At 41.6% G+C, this 23,046-nt stretch overlaps 1 protein-coding gene across 1 annotated transcript in view; it reads left to right on the plus strand.

The window, feature by feature from the left end:
- The window catches only part of SLC9A9 (solute carrier family 9 member A9), a 1,718,538-nt gene that overhangs the window by 1,689,170 nt on the left and 6,322 nt on the right, over nt 1-23,046 (plus strand). Inside the window, 1 exon segment of the mRNA XM_063915975.1 lies at nt 20,474-20,579. Within this exon segment, the coding sequence (XP_063772045.1) occupies nt 20,474-20,579 (106 nt within the window).

Consider the following 23,046-nt stretch of genomic DNA (forward strand, 5'->3'; position numbering starts at 1 on the left):
GTCTGCAATGGTCAAAATGCGGCTTTTCGACAAAAGTATATTCAATTGAAGAATGTCGATTCGACAACAGTGCTTTTCGACAGTAATTTCGTCAATTTCATTCCGCCTCACTTTGCTGGCGAGAGCTGATTAAAAATTTTTAAAACATATATTTTTTTTAGCTTTTTGGATTGATAATAGCATATCTATTTATATTTGAAGGGATTATCTACTTGGTTTGTCAATTTTTGACCCACAAGTATTTTTTAATAGATTTTTAAAAAGAATATTTTTTTCTTCACTCTGCTGAGGGGAATGCACCCATGATTCAACAGTTTTACCCAGGATACACTTCTGCAAAGCCACTCCAGTATTGGACCAGTTTACCCCACTCTACCATGGACGTCCTACTTGTGATGTGGACCTGAACCACTGACATGTTAGAGTCACTCTTTCAGGTGAGATGTATTGGCCAAAACTCCATCTTGTCTGAGTAACCTGTGTATATGCGTAGTGTTGCTGGGACGTTTTGTTCTTTCCCAGGGTGGAGGAAATACTCTCAAATTACCTCCTTATTCTCTTCCGCAGGTCTTGTGGAGTATCCTTCCCGATTTGCAGGAACCAGCCTGGATTTGAAGGGACCGGACAGTTTCCCTGCTGTACCATGGGCGACCTACTTGTGATGTGGACCTGAACCTCCGCCATGTTGCAGACACCCCTCCCTCAGGTGAGATGTATTGCCCAAAACTCCCTCTTGTCTAAGTAAGCCAGGCATGTCCCAACTGCGGCCCTCCGGCATTTGCAAAACTGCATATCCAATCATGCCCTGACACAGCAATGCTTACGCTGTGTCAGGGCATGCTTGGATGTGTAGTTTCTCAAGTGCCGGAGGGTTGCATTTGGGACAAAGGCCAATGTAACCTGCTTGTTTCCAAGTGTTGCTAGTACCTTGTCTTTGGATGACACCATACTATTCTCTTCCACAGGTCTTGCAGAGTATCCTTCCCAAGGTGCAGGAACAAGCGTGGATGAAGGGACCGGACAGTTCCCCTGCTGTACCATAGGCAACCTACTTGTGATGTGGACCTGAACCTCCGCCATGTAGCAGACACCCCCCCTCAGATGAGATGTATTGCCCAAAACTACCTCTTGACCAAGTAACCCCGGCATGTCCAAAGTGCAGCCCTCCGGCATTTGTAAAACTGCACATCCAATCATGCCCTGACACAGCAATGCTTACGCTGTTTCAGGGAATGTTTGGATATCTAGTTTCTCAAGTGCCGGAGGGTTGCATTTGGGACAAAGGCCGATGTAACCTGCTTGTACCTTGTCTTTGGATGACACAAATACCTGGAACCTCATACTATTCTCTTCCACAGGTATTGCGGATTATCCTTCCCAAGTTGTGTGGATGTGAAGGGACACGACTGTTCCCCTGATGTACCATGGGTGACCTACTTGTGATGTGGACCTGAACCTCCGCCATGTAGCAGACACCCCCCCCTCAGGTGAGATGTATTGCCCAAAACTCCCTCTTGACCAAGTAACCCCGGCATGTCCAAAGTGCAGCCCTCCGGCATTTGTAAAACTGCACATCCAATCATGCTCTGACACAGCAATGCTTACGCTGTTTCAGGAAATGTTTGGATGTCTAGTTTCTCAAGTGCCGGAGGGTTGCATTTAGGACAAAGGCCGATGTAACCTGCTTGTACCTCATCTTTGGATGACACAAATACCTGGAACCTCATACTATTCTCTTCCACAGGTCTTGCGGAGTATCCTTCCCAAGGTACAGGAACCAGCGTGGATGTCAAGGGACAAGACAGTTCCCCTGCTGTACCATGGAGGTCATTCCGAGTCGTTCGCTCTGAAAATTTCTTCGCATCGCAGCGTTTTTCCGCTTAGTGCGCATGCGCAATGTCCGCACTGCGACTGCGCCAAGTAAATTTGCTATGAAGTTTGGATTTTTACTCACCGCTTTTTCTTCGCTCAGGCGATCGTAGTGTGATTGACAGGAAATGGGTGTTACTGGGCGGAAACAGGCCGTTTTATGGGCGTGTGGGAAAAAACGCTACCGTTTCCGGAAAAAACGCGGGAGTGGCTGGAGAAACGGAGGAGTGTCTGGGCGAACGCTGGGTGTGTTTGTGACGTCAAACCAGGAACGATAAGCACTGAACTGATCGCAGATGCCGAGTAAGTCTGAAGCTACTCTGAAACTGCTACGAGATGTGTAATCGCAATATTGCGAATCTTTCGTTCGCAATTTTAAGAAGCTAAGATTCACTCCCAGTAGGTGGCGGCTTAGCATGTGCAATACTGCTAAAATCGCCTTGCGAGCGAACAACTCGGAATGAGGGCCCATGGGCGACCTACCACAATACCACTGCATCTCTGAAATGCCATATTTTACATTTTATCAACTAATAATTTAAAGAAAAACCACACAAAACTTCTCATTTTAAAAATTTATTGAAGAATTAAAATTGTATTTTTTTGGGGGATTAAAAAATAAATTGAAATAAAAACAAAAAAAGTAGTGTTTGTTCTTCTTTACATTCTTTTCTTGTGTAGAGATCTGTGGGAAAAAAAAGAAATTCCGTATTAAGCAAAGACACTAATGATGTCATGTTCATTCCTTTCCCAAGAACATTTGTGGAACCACACAGCCCAGCATGACCCATTGCTGGACTGTGTTGTTCCCCAAGGTCAGGCGGTCCAAAGTGGCAGAGTGGTGTCAGTGGTCAGCACTTTAACACGCCTGCACTTGTGGAACCACACAGTCCAGCATGACCCATTGCTGGACTGTGTTGTTCCCCAAGGTCAGGCGGTCCAAAGTGGCAGAGTGGTGTCAGTGGCCAGCACTTTGACACTGCTGCACTTGTGGAACCACGCAGTCCAGCATGACCCATTGCTGGACTGTGTTGTTCCCCAAGGGCAGGCGGTCCAAAGTTTCTTGAATATATACATTGAAACATGGCTTTACTCACCTTGTTACGCACAACACGAACTACGCCGTCCACTTCAATTTTCCACCCAATCCTATGAAGAAGCCAAAAACAAACACTAGTGAATAGTAAATTCACACAACAGTGAAAGCCTATTTTACACCAATACAAAAAGGAGTTGGTTTTTTTTTTTAAAAAAAGGTGGTATCAGAATAGCTCTTTGGCCCATCATACATGTAACCACAAGGAGCTTTCATCAGTTACCACACGCGCCAGCATACATGCCCGCGCATGTATGCCTAGACATAAAGCTCCTTGGTAGTATCCGGTCTGGGGTGGGGGAGCCCAACACAAATATAAAACAATAGTAAGAAGAAAAAAAAAACTAATGGGAGGGGGAGAAAGGGAAACATGAAAAACATAAGAGTAAATAATAAAACAATACGACCGGGCTTATGGTGATTGTCCATCCGGATCCTCTTCTTCCTCCTGATGGGGCGTCGATGCCCTGGGCGGCTGTGGAGTGCGTTGACTTGGCCTCGGTGGCCGTGCTGGTGTAGATGATGCGGCCGGTGTTGGTGGTGGAGGCATCTGGTAGGTGGGGTACATCCCTGTATATCCTTGGTACAGCTGTGACCGTCCATACCAGAATGGTGGTGGAGGAAGGGCAGGAGGCGTCCATGTTGCTTGTGATGGTGGATGTGGTGGTTCACCAGCGTGTTGATGAGCTGGCTCTGGGAGCTTATCATACATCATCTGCAGTGTGGTTGCGATGATCTGGTGGCTGGCTGCCGAATGTCGTTGGCTCTCCGACATGTTGTCAACGCTGTGTGCCAGGCATGATGTGTTATCCACCAGCCGGTTGATGGATGTGGCCAGAACTTGAAGGATGTCCATAGTCTCCCTGTGATCTTCTCGTCTGGTCTTTTGCGTTTCTGCCGTGCTGTCGGCAAGAGCCTTTTGCATTTCAACCAGACCGTTTGCCATCTTCTCCATTGTCTTCTCAATGGCGTCCAGTCTGGTTTCAACGAGATTCGTGTAGGTATCCTGGCGGGCAGTCATCTCTGCTGCCAGGGTGTGTACCCTCTGAACATTTGAGGGATCCTGCCCTTCCTGTACGTCTGCCACCAATTGCATTTGTGCAGCTGAAAAGAAAATTAGAAATTAGTATACACATTCATACATTTGTTTGAAGGCTCACAATTTGATAATTACTCACACAGGGATGTAGAAACAGCGGGCTGCTGCACTTCCACCTCGTCGTCCGACGAATCCTGTAGGAGATATAGCCTGAAGAAGGGACCAATCCCCGACGCAAGTCCGTTGCTGGTCCGTGGCACCTCTGTTTGCAAAAGAAGAAAAAAATAAAATAAAGTTAATAAACTATACAAAAATGGCGAAGAAAAAGATTTAGTACAGCTCATCTGAATGTATACTTAGCATCAGGCCTCCTTTTGGACTGCTTGTCTCCCGCCGTCTTCTGTCTTCTGGGCGGTTCTTCCTCCTCGGGAAAGCCAGCAGGATGGCTGGAGTCCACACCTCCGTGAACTACTTGGACCATAACAGGGTTCATGTGCCTTTTAATAACGTTCTCACAGGGTAGCCACTTCAGATTAAGAGCCAGACCACCTCCCATAGCTGTCTCATGTCGGCGCTGAATCCCCATCTTCTCCTTGGTCTGTTTGCGGCAATCACTGTACCGCTTCATGCAGTTTCTGGTGCTCCGGCGGTTTCCAGATACTGCAGTGACTTGTCTCGCGATGGCATCCCAGATGTTTCGCTTGGTCTTAGCTGCTGTGCTCTGTGCCCTTGGTCCATACAGAACGTCGTAGGACCTGTCGATGCCATCCACTAGGGCACAGTTTTCCGCCTCAGTGTATCTGGGTTCACGCGGCTTCTTCTGTCCTGCGTCTTCACCAGAGGCTTCCTCCTCCGACTGATCCTCTGGCTGGCTTCTTGCCTTTAGGGATAAAAAAAAACATGCATTTAATAAGATTGGTATGTACCTGTGAGTGTGTCAGTATCCCTGGCAGTGCGCAAAGATACCTGTAGGTGTGCATGGCAGTGCGCAGACTAGGGTGTGTCAAGTTGGATGCTATTGTGTCTGCAGGTGTTGACAGTATTTACCTTTCTAGGCCTTTTCTTTTGCTTCTCCCTTTGGTCCCTTGACGACCGTGGCTGGTCACTGGATGCCTGGTCAGTCGTATCCTCCTCCTGGGTCGTCTCCCACTCCTCATTGCTGTGCAGGGAAAATTCTTCTGAGGGGTGGGGGGAAGGGGGGGATCGGGGCCGCTTGTCTCTGGACATCTCTGTTGTAAAAAGAAAAAATATTTTTACAAATTTAACACACATTACATAATTACATGCAACCACACATCATGCTGTTGGGACCCCAGTGCTCCAGCAGGAACAAACACACACAAAAAAAAAATTGAAAAAAACCTCAGCCAAACAAGCCAAAACCCCCGTACAAGCATCCCTGCACATGCTGGAGGTCAACCAGTGCTAAAGTAGAAGCAAAAAAACATGTTTTGGAAACAAACGACAACACATGTCGGCCACATGGCAGATACCGACACCCTCAAAAGTCACCCCAAACAAGCCAAAAGCATCCCTGCACATGCTGGAGGCCAACCAGTGCTAAAATAGGAGCAAAAAAACATGTTTTGGAAACAAACGACAACACATGTCGGCCACATGGCAGATACCGACACGCTCAAAGTCAACCCAAACAAGCCAAAAAGTACCTCCAGCATGTGCAGGGATGCTCCAGTGCTAAAATAGGAGCAAAAAAACATGTTTTGGAAACAAACGACAACACATGTCGGCCACATGGCTGATACCGACACACTCAAAAGTCACCCCAAACAAGCCAAAAAGCATCCCTGCACATGCTGGAGGTACAACAATGCAAAAGCATGACCCAAAAAAACATTTTATGGAGAAAAAAAACATGAAAAACTAACCCCAAACACAAAACTCCAAAAAAAACATGCAGCGATACAAGCAGGACCTGCAGCAAACCAAACAAGACCTATATACACATACCTGCACACATATACATACCCCAAACACCCCAAAGCAACACCACATGTACACCTCATGGCACCCCCCCACTACACAAACACATTCATGCAGCGCCAGACCACATGTGGTACTTACCTACAAATGTAGAAATCGCTCCAAAAACGACTCTCCTCCGGGGTAACAGGTATCCTCCTGTCCGTCTTGGATTAAAGCCTGCTGGGTGTCCAAACGATACCACAGCAAACAACAACCAATTTGCTAGCTCTGCACCTCCACACACCTCTCTGCAGGTTCACAAAATGGCTGCTGAGCACGCAGCAAACAAGCCCTATAAAGGGCTCAAAACGGCGGGAAGTCGAATCCAGGGCGCCCACTACTCGACGATTGGTCCGTTATTCGACAAGGGGAGTGTCGAATGAATTTTGTATTGAATATGTCGAATTCATGGTCCAGCCCGGGTGGAGGGTTTCGGCTATCAAGTACAGTCGAATCCTAAAACGGTCGAAAAAAAGGCGCAATTCGTCCGGAATTGCATATACCCCTAAGTGAGATGCATTAGTGTATTTTAACTCATTTTTGCCCAAGTATGTTATTTCAAACTTATCTTTTAAAAAAGTATTTTAAAATGATGTTGTTACGTATATCATACAAAACAAAACAAAAATCTTTGATATTGAGAGCCATTTCGATAAAAAACACCAAGACAAGAAGCTTTCATCATTATTTGTGCATTTGACTGAGGCTGTGGGTGTATGACCATCAGTGATGCAAAGAATTATTACACAAAATATGATAAATTCAAGGAAAGAGGTAACAAGAATCAACAGAACTGATGGACAATAAAAAACAATTTCCGCTAATAAAGTGTTCACATTTGGGAACAAGGGGAAAAAATGAGTTAAACAATAAGAATTATAATCTTAACTGTGTAACAGTGTTAATTTTGACAAGAAATTTCAATTTCATTTTAGTCTACTTAAATTTGTAGTTGGTTTAAAGTCACATTTTAGTATTTTCTCTTGCTTCGTCTTAGTCAGATTTAGTTAGTGTATTAGTCAGATATTTTGCAAACAGTTAAATGATACTGTAATGGATTTTGCTAAGGAACATTTCTCTAAAATTCCCTTGAGAAGTTGAGAAGTTTGCATACCTTTAACTTTGTGTTTAGTAATGTATAAACATAAAATTTGACAGCAGATAAGAACCACTTGGCCCATCTACACCCCCCTCTCCCCCCTGATTTTGTAGAATGGTCCCAGACTCCATCCCTTCTCCTCCCCTAAAACACAGCAGCATGTCAATCATGTGGCTGAGGGGAGCTGTGAGTGATCACACCGGACCCACTGTGCACATATGTAGAATGGGTCTTGTGCATGCTCGGTTCAATAAAACACCTTCATTGTATGTAAATCATTGCCTTCTGATAGACAAGTAAAATTACAGTATTGCATATTTCTTTGTTACTGCTATAATGACTCGTTCCAGCTAAGCTTTTGCATAGTGATTGCTGAGAGGGGTTGCGGAATACTCTAAATTGCAGACACATTTTTTAAATGATGTACTACACCCATTTCATAATTCCCTAAAAATGATTCAGGGAGACAGACAATGGCTGCATAATCTGGAATGTGTGCCTCTGAATAGGGTCTGAAGCACAATAGGAATGACTTAATGTACCTTTTGTAATCACCAGTTAAAATAAACATGTTAATGTCTCATAAAGTACACTTTAATACAAGGGTGTTTTAACAGAGGAGGGTGGGCTCCCTCCTCTGCACGGCGCAGTAGTCTCCAGCATTGTGCCGGAGTCCACTGCACATGTGCGGGTCTGGGGAAACATGGCACCTGCCATGTTCCGTAGACCAATTTCAGTACTGGGGCCATTTAGGAAGAGACGTGGGACTCTGGAAAGGTATTAAAATAAGGGTGCAATGTGTGCGGTGCACACCAGCCTATGGGTCCATTAAAGAAATGCCAATGCTTTAATGTCTCTAATGATTTCAAAAAGTGATGCTTTTAAACAGATTTTCCCACCTACAGATGACTTTGATGCATATCAATTTATATGCTGCACTGAAATATAAGCTGCTTTCTGGGCGCTGGAATGTGTAATGAGCAGTGACGGTTCCTACTGTTTTAGTTCGGAGGGCTACATAATCAACTTGTGCGCATTTGCTTTAAATCTGTTGAGCTGAATCACTGAGTCAGCTGCACTGAAATAACAGTCTGCAGGCTCTAAAAGAACAGTACAACTTGCGAGTCAGCACAGTGTGGACTTCCTGCTGGAAGCTCTTATTGTTTTAATAACACTTCGCAAGATTAGGAGGCACAGTTCCCAAGTCCTTCTTGCAGGGGTGATCTACACAGGGAAACTGTCTCCTGCTCCTTGCTGTGCCTGCCCTGCAATGAGGACTCATATGACTCTGTGATCATTCTCATGAGGGAGTGGGGGGGGGGGGGGGGGCGGTATTGGAGCGCTGGAGTGGTGATGCTGGGATCAGCACAAGGGTGTGAGCCGGAGCTCCCAATGGTGTTGGCACAGTGGTGAATTTTTGCAGGGTCGCTGCAGTCCCACAGCTCCTAGGTAAAATCCGCCGCTGATTATGAGGCTGATGCAGGCTTGTCTGCAAATTGGCTGCAAATTAGTCTAAAATGAAAAGTACACAATGGATATCTGGTGAAGTTGTTCCAAATGTCACTTGTTTTGTTTCCGTTTGTAGTATAATGATCCCACATCCACCACTCAATCAGCTTCTATATACAGGATATTGATATATCTTGTAATATACCTAATCAGGAGTATGCTCTAAGACATGTATTTACTGTATATACAGATGGAGCCTCCCTCATCGTTGCAGTTTCTCCGCCTAAACAGAGTATTTGTCGTGCCTTAGCTATAGCTCAGGTTGTTGATTTGTTGCACAGAGAGGCTTGTTGAGGTGCTACAACACACACAGCATGCAATACACATATTCAGCACTGGGTGGCTAATTCTCCACTAATCCAGTGCTGTAGAGCGAATAGCGGTAAGAAAACAATGTGTACTCTATTTTTTTTTTCAAATATATTTTTATTAGAGTTTTATCATAAAGAAACAATAAACAAGAAGTACAAAGACATACAAAGCCATCACTTCTTATCTAGCATAAGTCACATCAAGAAAGTAAGATACGTTTCTTTGCAAATATCCAGAAAGAAAGAAGGTGGGAGATATCCAAACTTCCTTAGAAGACAATTAGATAGCATTGAAAACAGATACAATTCCTTTGCATACATGTAAGAATCTGAGAATAATAAAAGTATAGTAAATTTTAGTATTTGAAGAGATTCTTCTTATTTTAAATGGTAAGTTACTTGGTGTAATACTGTGTAAAATGATAAAACAAAATGTATGCAGGTAAGTACACAATAAAGAGAAAAATAAAATAACAATAGTAAACAACACATAAAGGGAAGAAGAAAGGGAACGTAAATTATATCTCCACGAGTCAGTAATGGTCTAAACAAACCTTGGTCAAATATGTAGATCTAAAAGGTACACATAAGATCATACCTGTCCATATCATTATTGAAAATAATCAAAAACTCTCTATATATATGCAGCCGAGTACTATAATCCAACGTTTTAATAAACGGGGTCCATTTATTATGAAATAATTTGGAACCCACATATAGGTCCATAGACGCATATTTTCTTTCATAATATAAAATTGCATTCGTTTCTGCTGAACTTCAACTAACTGAGGAGCTGACTTCTTAGTCCAGTGAATCAATATACTTTTTTTATTCACTGTAAGTATAGTAATTAAAAGAGGTATAATAGTCTTTTACCCTTTCTTAAGTCCCAGTTAGCAAAGTGAAAAACCTAAACATGCTTTTGGATCTGGACTCAGGTGTAATGCAAACATAGAGTTTATAAAATTTAGAATCTTACACCAAAACCTTCTTAGTTTGTAGCAATCCCATGGACAATGTATAAAATCAGCAACTGTAGTTCCACATTTAATACAAATCCCTTTCTCATCCTTAACCATATGTCTCCTTTGATAAGGAATAATATATACTCTATGTAACATACGAATATGTACTTCTTGTAAATATGCAGAAGGCAATGCTTTTAATGACAAAGTCTGCAGACAGATCAGTTCTGAGAAATCTTGAAGAGATGTAATATCTCTTTTCTATTTTCCCACCAATGTTTCCCATTGACCATGTTTTGTTATTTTTAATAATAATAATAATAATAATAATAATAATAATAATAATAATTTTATTTATATAGCGCTCTTTCTCCAACAGGACTCAAGGCGCTTTACAGATATCAAAAACAATGCACATGATACAGAGGATTTGAGTAATACAACAATAGACAAGCAACACAGACATAAAAGAAAACCTTAAGCCCACAGAAAGCATAACGCAGGATTGGTGCAGGCATTTTGGGTAATAACTTCCAAGGGTTGTGTATTCCACCCTCACAAGGTACCAGGTGCGGCAGCCATCTTGGGCGCTCAGCGTAGGATTACCCAGGGTGGAATAGTCCACCCCTAGAAGAGATGACACAAAATGGGGGTGATTTCAGAGTCCTACAGTTCAGAGTAGGGTTCCATCAAAACCATCAGGCCTATGTATTTTTCATCCCATCCACAAGTGTACCATATGGGGCAGCCATGTTGGGCGCACTTTGAAGGTTACACTGTGGGAGGTGAGCAATAAAAGGGCCAAGTTCATATATGGGAAGACTGATGCTTATGTAGTAGTATGATGTACCCTGCATGTAGGGCACAATGGAAAGGTGTGCAATCAGTGGAGGTAAACATTACAGGAAAAACACATGGTGGGGTGGAAGCGAGCAATGAAGAGAGAAAAAAAAAGACACAATAGCAGGTAACTAGTGGCAGAAGTAGGATTGGGATAACATTTTGATCAGATCTTAGTATGGGTGGGTAGGAGAATGTGGGGGGCATACTCAGAAGCAATGGGGATGTCCCTGCTGTACCTGGTCCTGGTGCTGTACCCCCAGTTCCCTGTTCATCTTGATGGTTAGGCCCAGGGGCAGACTTGATGTTCTCAGCCAGAGAGGTGGTAAGCCTGGTCTTGGTGTTCTCATGTTTGAGGCGAGGAGAGGCCACATAAAGTTCCAGAGTTTTTTGGTTGCAATGCAGTCCTTCTGGTGACGAGAAGGAGATCATAAGGTACAAATATTTCACTTTATATACTCTAGACCGTAAAAAGGAGAGTAACATATCAATAGATTCAAGCTGTGAAACAGTGAACTGTTTTGAAAAAGTGTATTGACATGGTATTTTGAGTGATTTAAAAAAATGTCTTATTTGAAAATACATATACATATGAGATTTTGGTATTGAGAAATGTTGGCATATATCAGAAAATGTAAGTAAAGATCCTCCTGGATCAAAAACTTTAGAGGAAACATCTAATCCGTTACACTTCCACACTTTAAACAGAGGATTAGTTAAGGAAGGAGGGAAAGATGGATTTCCCCAAAGGGGTACATATGAAGTAGTATACGGATCAGAATTACAACATTTATTAAGGGAGATCCACGCCCCATAAGTATCTGCAAAAATAATATGATTTCTAATTACTAATGGAATTAAGGATTTTTTAGTTTGTATAAGAGCACCAGGTGCATAAGGAGCAAAGATAGCCTGTTCCAAAGAAAGATCTATATAGTCTGGTTTATTTAATATCCAAGCACTGATATACTGGAAGAAAACAGCTAACGAATACGTTTTCAGATCAGGATAGCCTTGTTTCAGAGGTGTCATAAGTTTACTCACAGAAATCCTGGGGCGTTTATTTTGCCATATAAATTTTGAAAACAAAGCATCCGGATGTTTAATATCAACATTATGTATGGCAATTGGTAATAATTGCATGCAATAATACATTTTGGAGAATATAATAGACTGGATAACAGCTAATCTACCCATGAGAGAGAGTGGTAGGTCCTTCCAGGCTTCAAGTTTCGCAGTTGTTTTTGCAATAATAGAGGAAAAATTGGCAGAGTACAAATGAGAGAGCTCAGAGCAAATTTGTATTCCCAAATATTTAAATTTGGAAGGAGCAACAGCAAATGGTATATTTAAAACTTCCAAGAAGTCAGGTTTAGCACCACCTAAAAATAAAACTTCAGATTTGGACATATTCACTTTATATCCTGACAAAACTCCAAAGGTATCAATAAGCTGAAGTAAAGCCGGCAATGATTCATGAGGATCAGACAAGAAAAGAAGAGTGTCATCTGCAAATAAACTTATTTTAAGCTCCTCAGAACCAATAATGATCCCATGTATCTTAGGGGATAAGCGGACTGCTATTGCAAGGAGTTCAATGGCTATATCGAACAGAAGAGCGGATAGTGGAAATCCATGTCTCGTTCCTCTTCCTAACTGAAAAGGAAGAGACAGAATGCCATTACATGCAATTTGTGATTTTGGGGAAGAATATAGAGTACGAATAATATCTATAAATTGAGACAGAAATCTGAATTTTTCTAATATATAAAACAAATGGGGCCATAAACAAGGTCGAAAGCTTTCTCAGCGTCAAGCATGACGACCATTTGTGGAGTAGAAGAGGAAGCTTTATTAACATGATAAATCGCTGCAAGAACTCTTTGCACATTCACCACAGAATGTTGACCTGTAATAAATCCTGTCTGATGAATCAGAACTGACATCAAAGGCTTCAATCTTTCTGATAATATTTTTGTAAACATTTTGTAATCACTATGGAGAAGTGAAATCTGCCTGTACGAGCCTGGGAGGTTGAGATTACGGGCTTTTTTTGGTATTACCTTAATTACAGCATCAGAAAAATGAAGGGGAAGAGATTTTAGCTGAATAACATAATTAAAACAAGCTGCTAAGGGTTTCGCTATATGAGAACTTAACAAGTGATAAAATTCGGCAGGGAATCCATCCGGGCCCGGGGATTTAGGTCATTTTACCTTTAATAACTCCAGCCACTTCTACTTGGTGCAATCAAAGCGTCAAACATAGAGCTAGGTAAATGTGGGAATGAAAGAGAGTCCCAAAAAGCAGAGGAGATTGAGGATTTAGAATTATCATCCTCGTCCGTCAAGTTAGGATTTACAGTTTTAGGATCTTCTGGGGAAGAATATACATTTTCGTAAAAATGTTTCATAACCTCTGCCACTTGAGAGTCCAATTCTGTCATAGAACCATCTGCCTTTAATAAAGGGTGTACTACTGTCTTGTGTCTAGAACCTTGTAAAAGGTTTGTAAGCGGCCGACCAGTCTTGTTTCCGAATTTATAAAAATTTTAATTCACATTAAAGAGGAATTTATCACCACTGCTTTGTAATAATTAATTAAAATGAAATTTAGCTAACAAATCCTGTGCTTTTGTCTCAGGAGAAGAAGATTGTCTATAAGTTTGGTAAGCATTTGAAAGGTTGGCCTGTAAAGATAAATAATAGGAATTGCGTTTTTTATTTATCTGGGACTGGTAATCCATCAATTTGCCTCGCAAAACTGCTTTAGCAGCCTGCCAGTAAATAGGTGGATTGATAGACTCATAATCCGTATTATCAGTTTAGTAAATTGTCCACGTCAATTAGTTTATCCCTAAAACCTCTAGATTTAGTAAGGGAAGTTCCATAAAGAAAGTATACCAGTAGACTTCTTAAAATTTAAAACAACCCAAATTGCTCCATGATCCGATAGCACAGGTGGCTCTATCCCTGAATATAAGATAGAGAAAAATAATGCCTCTGCAACAAATACATAATCTATTCTAGATCACATATTGTGAGTCAAAGAAAGACACATACACTTTCTCTCAGTAGAGTAAAGAGCTCTCCAGGTATAAAACAAATGAAGGGCTTTAGCAAAAAATGGACCACCCAATTTAGGAAGGTGCCTTGGATTTTTCTGAGTAGGAGTACGATCTAAAAAGGAAGATGAAATCAGGCTGAAATCACCACAGACTATTAAATAAGCAGGGTCATATGTATACAATTTCTCTAATAAGTTGGTAAAAAATAATTTTGTATATTGAGTTGGGGCATAAATATTACAGATATGATAAAAGGAAACTTCCAATTTTACAGAAATGATTATAAACCGTCCATCAGGATCACTAATAACTGATGAGGTGTGTAAGTTTAAACTTTTCCTCGCTAATATCGCAACACCACAAGATTTAGTATTATATGAAGCTGATCCTAATAAGACCCACCCTAGCATTTGAAGCTTCCTTGCTTCAGGGGCCATCAAATGAGTCTCCTTCAGACATATCATATCAATAGAGAGTTTATTTAAATATATAAAAAGACGTCTACGCTTAGCAGGAGTATGAATGCCCCTGATATTCAAGGAAGCTATCTAAAGAGACATTACATTATAAAGAATGGAGTACAAATCAGACCACCACTGAATAGCGGAGAGGGAAGGGGAATAGGAGAGGGTAGACACACAAGGGTTAAAAATAAAATAAAGAAGAAATTAGATCATATCGAACATGTCAAAAAAGACAGTAAAGAATTCAAAACCAAATTGACTTCCAGAAACTATCCATTGTTTGTGCCACCATGGTCACAGGCAATTATACGGGAAGATATTCAAGAAGGGACTGTAAATACTATTGAGACGTTATGGGTAGAAATTGCATGCAGGGGTAAAGGAATAAAGAAGTTATTATTGGGGTTATGCTACAGGCCGTCTGGTATTAATGTGTCTGACGAGAAATTGTTACTGAATCAAATTGAAAGAGCAGCAGGAGTAGGAGACATAGTAGTGATGGGAGACTTTAACTATCCCGAGATAAACTGGAAAATCAATTCATGTGATACTGCTAGGGGCAATATGTTTCTAAACACGCTAAATTATAATTACTTAGTTCAATTATCGAGGAACCAACTAGGTACAATGCAATCTTAGACCTGGTATTAACTAACAATGGGGAATTGGTATCAAATATTGAAGTAGGAGAGCCCATAGGTAACAGCGACCACAATATGGTCACATTCAATATCAGTTTTCATAAGCAGTCCTATACTGGCTCAACTAGGACTCTAAACTTTAGCAAAGCCAACTCTGACATGATGAAGGAAGCGTTAAGGGACATTGAATGGGAAATTATGTTTCAAGGAAAAAATACTACAGAGAAATGGGATGCATTAAAATCACTGCTAATTAAAAATACTCGTAAATTTATTCCCACCAGCAGCAAAAAAAGGAATAAAAATCCCAAACCAATGTGGTTTAACAAAAATATAAAGAAATTAACGGCCAAAAAAAGACGAGCATTTAAAAAAAAACTAATCTGAGGGGGATGCGGAGTCATTTCAGCACTATAAGGACTGTAACAAAATATGCAAAAAAGGAATAAGAGCGGCTAAAGTAGAAACGGAAAAACTAGTAGCAAAGGAAAGCAAAGCGAATCCCAATTTTTTTTTTAAGTACATCAACAGCAAGAGACTAAAGAAGGAGAGTATAGGCCCTTTAAAGGACAAGAGGGGAGTCTTAATCAAAAATTATAATAACATAGCAAACAAACTAAACAAGTTTTTTTCAACGGTATTTACCAGAGAGGACCAAATGCTGGGTCTAACACAAAATCTCAACAAAGATAATGTCCCACTACTTAATGCTTATTTATGTGAGGAGGTAGTCTGTGACCGATTAAAAAAGTTAAAGATTAATAAGTCACCTGGTCCCGATGGAATTCACCCGAGGGTTCTTATGGAGCTGCACGCTGAACTAGCAAGACCTCTATTTTTGATCTTCATGGATTTGGTTAAATCGGGTATGGTTCCCAAAGACTGGCGTATAGCGGAGGTAGTGCCGATATTCAAAAAGGGGAGCAAAGCTGAACCAGGAAATTATAGACCAGTTAGTCTTACATCTATAGTGGGGGAAGTATTGGAAGGTATTCTAAGGGACAGTATTCAAAAGTTCCTTGAAGCAAATAAGGTCATTAAAAGGAACCAACATGGATTTGTGAAGGACAGATCATGTCAGACCAACTTACTTGGCTTTTATGAAACCGTAAGTGCGAACCTTGATCAGGGTAAGGAGGTGGATATACTATTTTTAGACTTTGCCAAAGCTTTCGACACTGTACTTCACATGCGTCTTATCTATAAGCTACAAGAAATAGGGCTAGGGAACACAATATACACTTGGGTCAGTAATTGGTTAGATAATAGGGAGCAGCGTGTTGTGGTTAATGGATTATTTTCAAATTGGACTAAAGTACTAAGTGGTGTGCCACAAGGGTCTGTACTTGGACCACTTTTGTTAAACGCTTTCATCAATGACCTAACAGTAGGTCTAGAGAGCATGGTGTCAATTTTCGCAGACGATACCAAATTGTGTAAGGTTATAAATATGGAGGGGGATGCTGAGTCTCTTCAGAACAACTTAACTAAACTGGAAGCATGGGCAGCAAAATGGAGAATGAGATTCAACACAGACAAGTGTAAGGTAATGCACTGTGGGGGCAAGACCAAAAATAACACCTACACACTAAATGGGGTAATATTAGGGGATTCTGTACTGGAAAAAGACTTAGGGGTTCACATAGATAACAAATTAAGCAGCAGTACCCAAAGTAGGAGGGCAGCAAAGAAGGCTAATAAGATATTAGCATGCATAAAATGGGAAGTTGATGCAAGGGACGAGAGTATTATACTCCCATTATATAAATCACTAGTGAGGCCACATCTTGAATACTGTGTGCAATTTTGGTCACCATATTACAGAAAGGATATCCTGGAGCTAGAAAAGGTTCAGAGGCAGGCGACCAAACTAATCAAGGGCATGGAAATGCTGGAATACGAGGAGAGGCTTGCAAGGCTAGGCATGTTTACTTTGGAAAAGAGGAGACTAAGTGGGGACATGATCAACATCTACAAAATATATAAGGGGTCAATACACAGAGCTTGGGAGGGACCTGTTTTCTATAAGATCAGCACAGAGGACACGTGGTCACTCGCTTAGGCTAGAGGAGAGGAGTTCCCGCACATTGAGGCAAAAACGATTTTTCACAGTAAGTACAATACGTGTTTGGTATTCCCTGCCTGAGAGAGTAGTAACGGCGGACTCAGTCAACACCTTTAAGAATGGGTTAGATAAATTCCTATTGGATCATGATATTCAGGGTTATGGTGCGTAGGCACGCATTATAGTTAATATAACTAGTCCTAACATAAAAATAACTAGTTTTATAATAAGACTGCATAGGAGACCACAAATAGCTTGAACTCGATGGACAATTCTCTTTTTTCAACCTTAGTTACTATGTTAAATCTAATATAATTCAACATTTGACAAAATGGCGCAGCTCCGTCATCGCACCCCAACCCTCCTGAATTTTCAAACGAATATAACATGACTCAAAAATTAAGAAATTGTAGCCATAACATACATTATTCATATTAGGAATTCCCAATAGAGGTGTACAGCATTACCGGGTATATAAAACAAATAATGTCCACTATAATTTTCTGTGCGTTACACCCCTATATAAACTATCAGAATTATATATTAAGAGCACATAAATCTCACTCATCCCGGTCCTCCATTTCAGCAAGATTGCTGCTCTCAGTAGTTTCTTCTCTAAGGAACGCTTCTGCATCTACCGCAGTAGTAAAATCTGTAAAAGTGTCTCCTGAAAAGATCCTGAGCTGAGCTGGGTACATCATTAAAAACTTTCTGTTGTTCTTTATTAACATGGAGCAAACCGGTGAGAAAGAACGGAGGAGTTTAGAAAGTTCAACAGAATAGTCTTGAAAAATGCGTAGATCATGACCTTCCCAAAGTAAAGGATTATACTTCCTAGACGCTTTCCAGATAGCTTGCTTATGTAGAAAGTTCAAAGTTTTAAAAATAACCACTCTTGGTTGTGATGCATCTCCTATTCGATGCACTTTTTCTATTACAAGATCAGAACAGTCCTTTTCAATATGGAGCAGGGCAGGGAGAGTAATATGGATAAATTGGGCTAGTTGAGTGCCTTTCACTGACTCAGGAAGTCCAGTGACTCTCAGATTGTTTCTTCGAGATCTATTTTCAACAGCGCCGTAACTAGGTGTGTGCAGAAGGGGCATTGCCCACAGTGCACACCTAGTTAGAGCGCATATTCCCCCTGTGCTCCCGTGCTCTCTCTTGACCCCTGTGTACTGTGCAGGCGACGGAGAGACCATGGGGAAGTGACCCGCTCCTGAAGCCGCTGCCTCCGGGTTATCCGCTGCTGCCGGGGAAGAGCCGCTTCCGCCGGGGGGAGAGCCGCTGCCTCCAGGTGAGCTGCTTCTGCCGGGGGGAGAGTCACTGCCACCTGGAGAGAGCCGCTGCCTCCGGGTTATCCGCTGCTGCCGGGGAAGAGCCGCTGCCTCCAGGTGAGCCGCTCCTGCCGGGGGGAAAGCCGCTGCCTCCGGGGGAAAATCCACTGCCACCAGGAGAGAAGCGCTGCTGCTGGGGAAGAGCTACTGCTGCCAGGAGGGAGTCGCTGCTGCTTGCATAGCGCTGCTGTGGGAGGGGAGCAACTTCCACATTTCTTTCTAATCCAGAGCATACAGATAAAGGGTCGTATTAAATGAATGGTATCTCTACCTGTATTTACATATTATCGCAAATGAATTAAGAGGGCACAGGTGTGGTTGAAAATAAAAAGGGGGACGCTGTCTGCCGTAATGTGTAAAAAGGGGACGCTGTCTGCCGTAATGTGTAAAAAGGGGGACGCTGTCTGTGTACTGTGTAACAAAGGGGACGTTGTCTGCCGTAATGTGTAAAAAAGGGGACGCTGTCTGCCGTTATATGTAAAAAAGGGGTCTATGTCTGCCGTAATGTGTAAAAACGGGACGCTGTCTGCCGTAATGTGTAAAAAGGGGGATGCTGTCTGACGTTATGTGTAAAAAGGGGACTCTGTCTGCTGTAATGTGTAAAACGGGACGCTGTCTGCCGTAATGTGTAAAAAGGGGGACGCTGTCTGCCGTAATGTGTAAAAAGGGGGACGCTGTCTGCCGTAATGTGTAAAAAGGGGACGCTGTCTGCTCTAATGTGTAAAAATGGGGAATCTGTCCGCCGTAATGTGTAAAAAAGGGGAATCTGTCTGCCGTAATGTGTTAAAGGGGCTCTACCTGGTGTAGTGGTGCTACTGTGCGGCGTAATTTGAATAATGGAGACTACTGTGCATCGTTATATGATTTGGTATTATTTTGTGGCCACACCCCTTCCCCATGAAGCCACGCCTCTATATATTTTGTGCACGCCTACGGCGCGCACTGCCCCTGTTTTACATAGGGGGGGTGCCAATGCTGTTTCTTGCACACAGCGCTAAAATGTCTAGTTACGGTACTGATTTTCAGTATTTTCTATTTTCTCAGTCAGCCTCTTGTTATCCAGAGTTAAAACCTTTACTGACATCTGCAGTATTTTTGTCCATAGTCTCACTAATATTTTTCTCTGTGTCAGCAACTCTGTCAGATAGCTGGTTTATTTGACTAGTATGTCTGGTACTGCCAGTTTCAGCAGTGGGGCCATCGTGGTCTATATTGCGATGACCATCTCTTCATAAAACAAAGAAATGTTACCTTTGCAAGCAGGTACACTGACTGAGTCAGGAGCAGGGTCTGAAATCGGCTTTTTAGACGCTGGCGTTCCTGGGGCGTTATCTGCTCCAGGTGCCATATTGTGATCCCCCTGCGCTTCTCCTGGTGTGGCGGCTGAGGCAGCAAGGCAGCTTTAGAAACAGACGGAGCAGCCAAAAACTCCTCCATCACCATCTCCGTCCTTCTCGGAGACCGGAACCGGTGTGGCCGTGTGGCAGACAGCTTCAGAGCGCTAAGTGTCGGGGTGAGATACGGAGCTGGCAGGAGATGCTGCCACTCTCCCATGCCGGAACCGGAAGTCTCAATGTGTACTCTATTAAAGGACTCTATTTAAATATTCTCCCTAAATACAGTATACGTTGAAGCTGACATGAAGTAGTCAGGCAATTATTGTTTTTCAGCAGTGTAAGAATCTTTTATATTGTAAGCGATGACACTAACATAGGTTCCATATGTAGGACATCAATGAGAATTAATTTTGTCCTCTGGGTATCATAATCTAATTAGAAATTAAAATAAGTACTAAAGAAATTAAAAGTTGCAGACGACACTAAGCTGCTTCATACACTTTCCGTTCCTTCTTGTTCAATATTCATCAGTCACATCAGAGAACAGACCCTTGGGTGTAAATAATATAAGTAAAGATAAACAACACAATCCCAGCACTCACCTACTTGACAATCTCTGCGGTATTGAATAGTAATTCTGAAAAGGTCATGATGCCCGGTAAATAAGATGAGCTGAATCATGTACTTGTATTTCAATACTGTTAGTGAATAGAACTACATGAGATCTGGGATGGGAAGAAATGCTTTCTGTTTCATTGATTACTTATAAATGGTACTAAGTTGGTTAGCCCTGATTTTTATATTCATTTGCTGTTCTTTGTTATATTGTATTATCCTTAACGTATAAACAGATACCTGAAGCCTATACTAACTCACAGTGGACCTCCGCTCACAAGCACATTGCCCCAGTGGTGCAATCCCATTGCCCGAGTGCTGACCAGTCCGAGAGCCTATGCAGTAAGTCCACATTTCCACATAGAATGTATGCAATATAATGCCCTAATGATTCCACAGCCACAGTAAAGCACACTGTAAGCCATGATTGGTTTACTTCCTCACTTCAAAGACCAACCTGCCATCACCGTATCACCACACCTTTAATCAATTCCAGTTTGTAAATGCATCTTCTAATAAACTGTTCATTAACTTAATTTATACTTTAATAAAATAATTCATCATAGTAAGGGGCATCAAGTCAGGGTCTATTCTCTGTATCACTCTGGTGTATGTCAACATTTTTTTTTATGTGTATCCTTGTTTAAAGGTACAACTGGAAAGCACACAATTTTTACTGTTGAATGCATCAGACAAAACTCAATCTTAAGCATGGAAAAAAGATAAAATGCAGGTGCACACTCTAAATACTAAACACTGCTAACAGAATCATAATAAACTCTGCAATATAACATAGCGTAAGATTGAGGTGCTTAGCATAAATTTGCCCAAACATATGGACCTACCAACTGCGGCCAGGTGCCCTCATCTGGTGGGTCCCTAATATTCTGAGTTCAAAGCATAGGAAAACCCGAAACCCCCCCCCCCCCCCAGGCTAGCACAAGCCAACTGCTCCAAAGTTTTAGCAGACTATATATGAGAAATGGTAAGTCCTGAATAAATGTATACAATTTGTCAGCTTTATGGATGAGTTTGGGGGCGTGCACTTTTGGTTGGTGTGGCGTGGCTGCTTTGGGGCATCATTTTGTAACACATAATCTGGCAAAAAAATTTTTTTAGCACCTAAACTGTTTTTTACTAATGTAATACTTTTTAAGACCATAATTATTATCTCTCACCTATGTAACAACATATAGCTGCTGCTTCTTATTAATGAAACACTTTATAACACTTACACCTTTTGCTAGTGTGTTATCTTGGGATGGTTGGCGTGTGCTGGCCTGGGGGGCCCTATGTTTTGTACTTGAATGTTAAGGGCTCACCAGACAATGTCACCTAGTCGCGGTTGGTGGGCCCATATTTTTGCCCAAAATTACTGTATGCTAAGCACCTCAGTTTTACTCTGTTATAATGCAAAATTTATTGTAATCATTTTGATTAGCAGTGTTGAGTATTTAGTATGCATCTGTATGTTCTCTCTTAGCTATGTGGAACTACAAGTCTCAGCATGGTAGCACTTCTCAATCTTAGAATTAGAGTGTGCAGTCCAAGCCCCCCCCCACCCCCCATCATCCCCCCTAGCAAATCTTAAACATGTCGGATATAGTGAAAAAATCATATCCCTTATTGCAGAGATTCCCAAATTTGGTCCGCAAGGTGGGTTGGTATCGATAATCAATTGTAGTTCCTTTCTGGCGTGAATGGCTTCAGGCGTCTGCATTTTAGCTTGCACCCTCCGGGGGTAGTGAGCTGAAATGTGTAAAAAGTGACCAGTTTGGGCGCCCAAACAGCACTTTTTGCGATCGTGCCCAGCACTTTGGTCGGGTTTAGCTGCTTTACGCGGCTAAACCTGACCTCTGTGGGCGTGATCAGCGCAATAAAGAGATACAATTGAATATCGCCCCTGTGATCTTATGTCAGTTTATACGGGAGATCGGGCACGTTAATCAATTGAATTCCCCCCTATGTCTTATATGTTACGACTTTTCTTTTAAATTTATTTTTCTAAATTGCGTTTGAGCACAGTTTCAGATCATAGATGTATTGTTATTCTAGTAGGTATTAATATATTACCAGAAATTCACTTTTCAGAAAATGAATGCAATTGTTGTTCTATAGCTGAGACGCTATCAGCGCAGTGTCAGTGTAATCTTGAATCACTGCTGGGTGTTGCTGGAAGGTTATGGCAGAAATTTGCTACAATATTTTTACATTCATGTTACAGAGGTCATGATTATAAGACCGGAACAACTGTTCTAAGATGTAGTATAGCTAATTATAATGGTGCAGCTTCGCTATATAATAGAACTTCCAGTACTACTGTATAGAGAGCAGAATTAAAGAAATGTGAAGAAAACTATAAATTGCCTTATAAGAAGAATGTATTTCCATGGTAGCTCCTTTGTCCTCTGACGAAGCATAAATGTGTTGGACTAGATAAGAAAATATAGAGCTATAATAAATGAAAGTTGTAACTATAACAGAATATTAAGCAGGGTAGGATGTGGGTCCATAACCTACTAGCTTATGGCTGCTGGCCCTTCATTTGCAGTCTATAACCTATTAGCAGAATGCAGCGGAATGTGCCTGTGGAAGACACTGGGTGTCAAATGTATTTATTCAGCAGGAAGACAATACATGTGGCCAGAGTGTGTAGTATGTTTTAGTGTATTGCATAGTAGCATTGTGCTGCTGGCGGTTAGTCCATATGTAATACAGCGTAACCAGGATTTAGATTTATTCAACTAGGTAGAACAACAATATGCATAGAGACATATAGATGACCAGGTATAATCACTCTATGGTACAG

Source organism: Pseudophryne corroboree, chromosome 4, assembly GCF_028390025.1.
Source record: "Pseudophryne corroboree isolate aPseCor3 chromosome 4, aPseCor3.hap2, whole genome shotgun sequence".
Classification (NCBI taxonomy): domain Eukaryota; kingdom Metazoa; phylum Chordata; class Amphibia; order Anura; family Myobatrachidae; genus Pseudophryne; species Pseudophryne corroboree.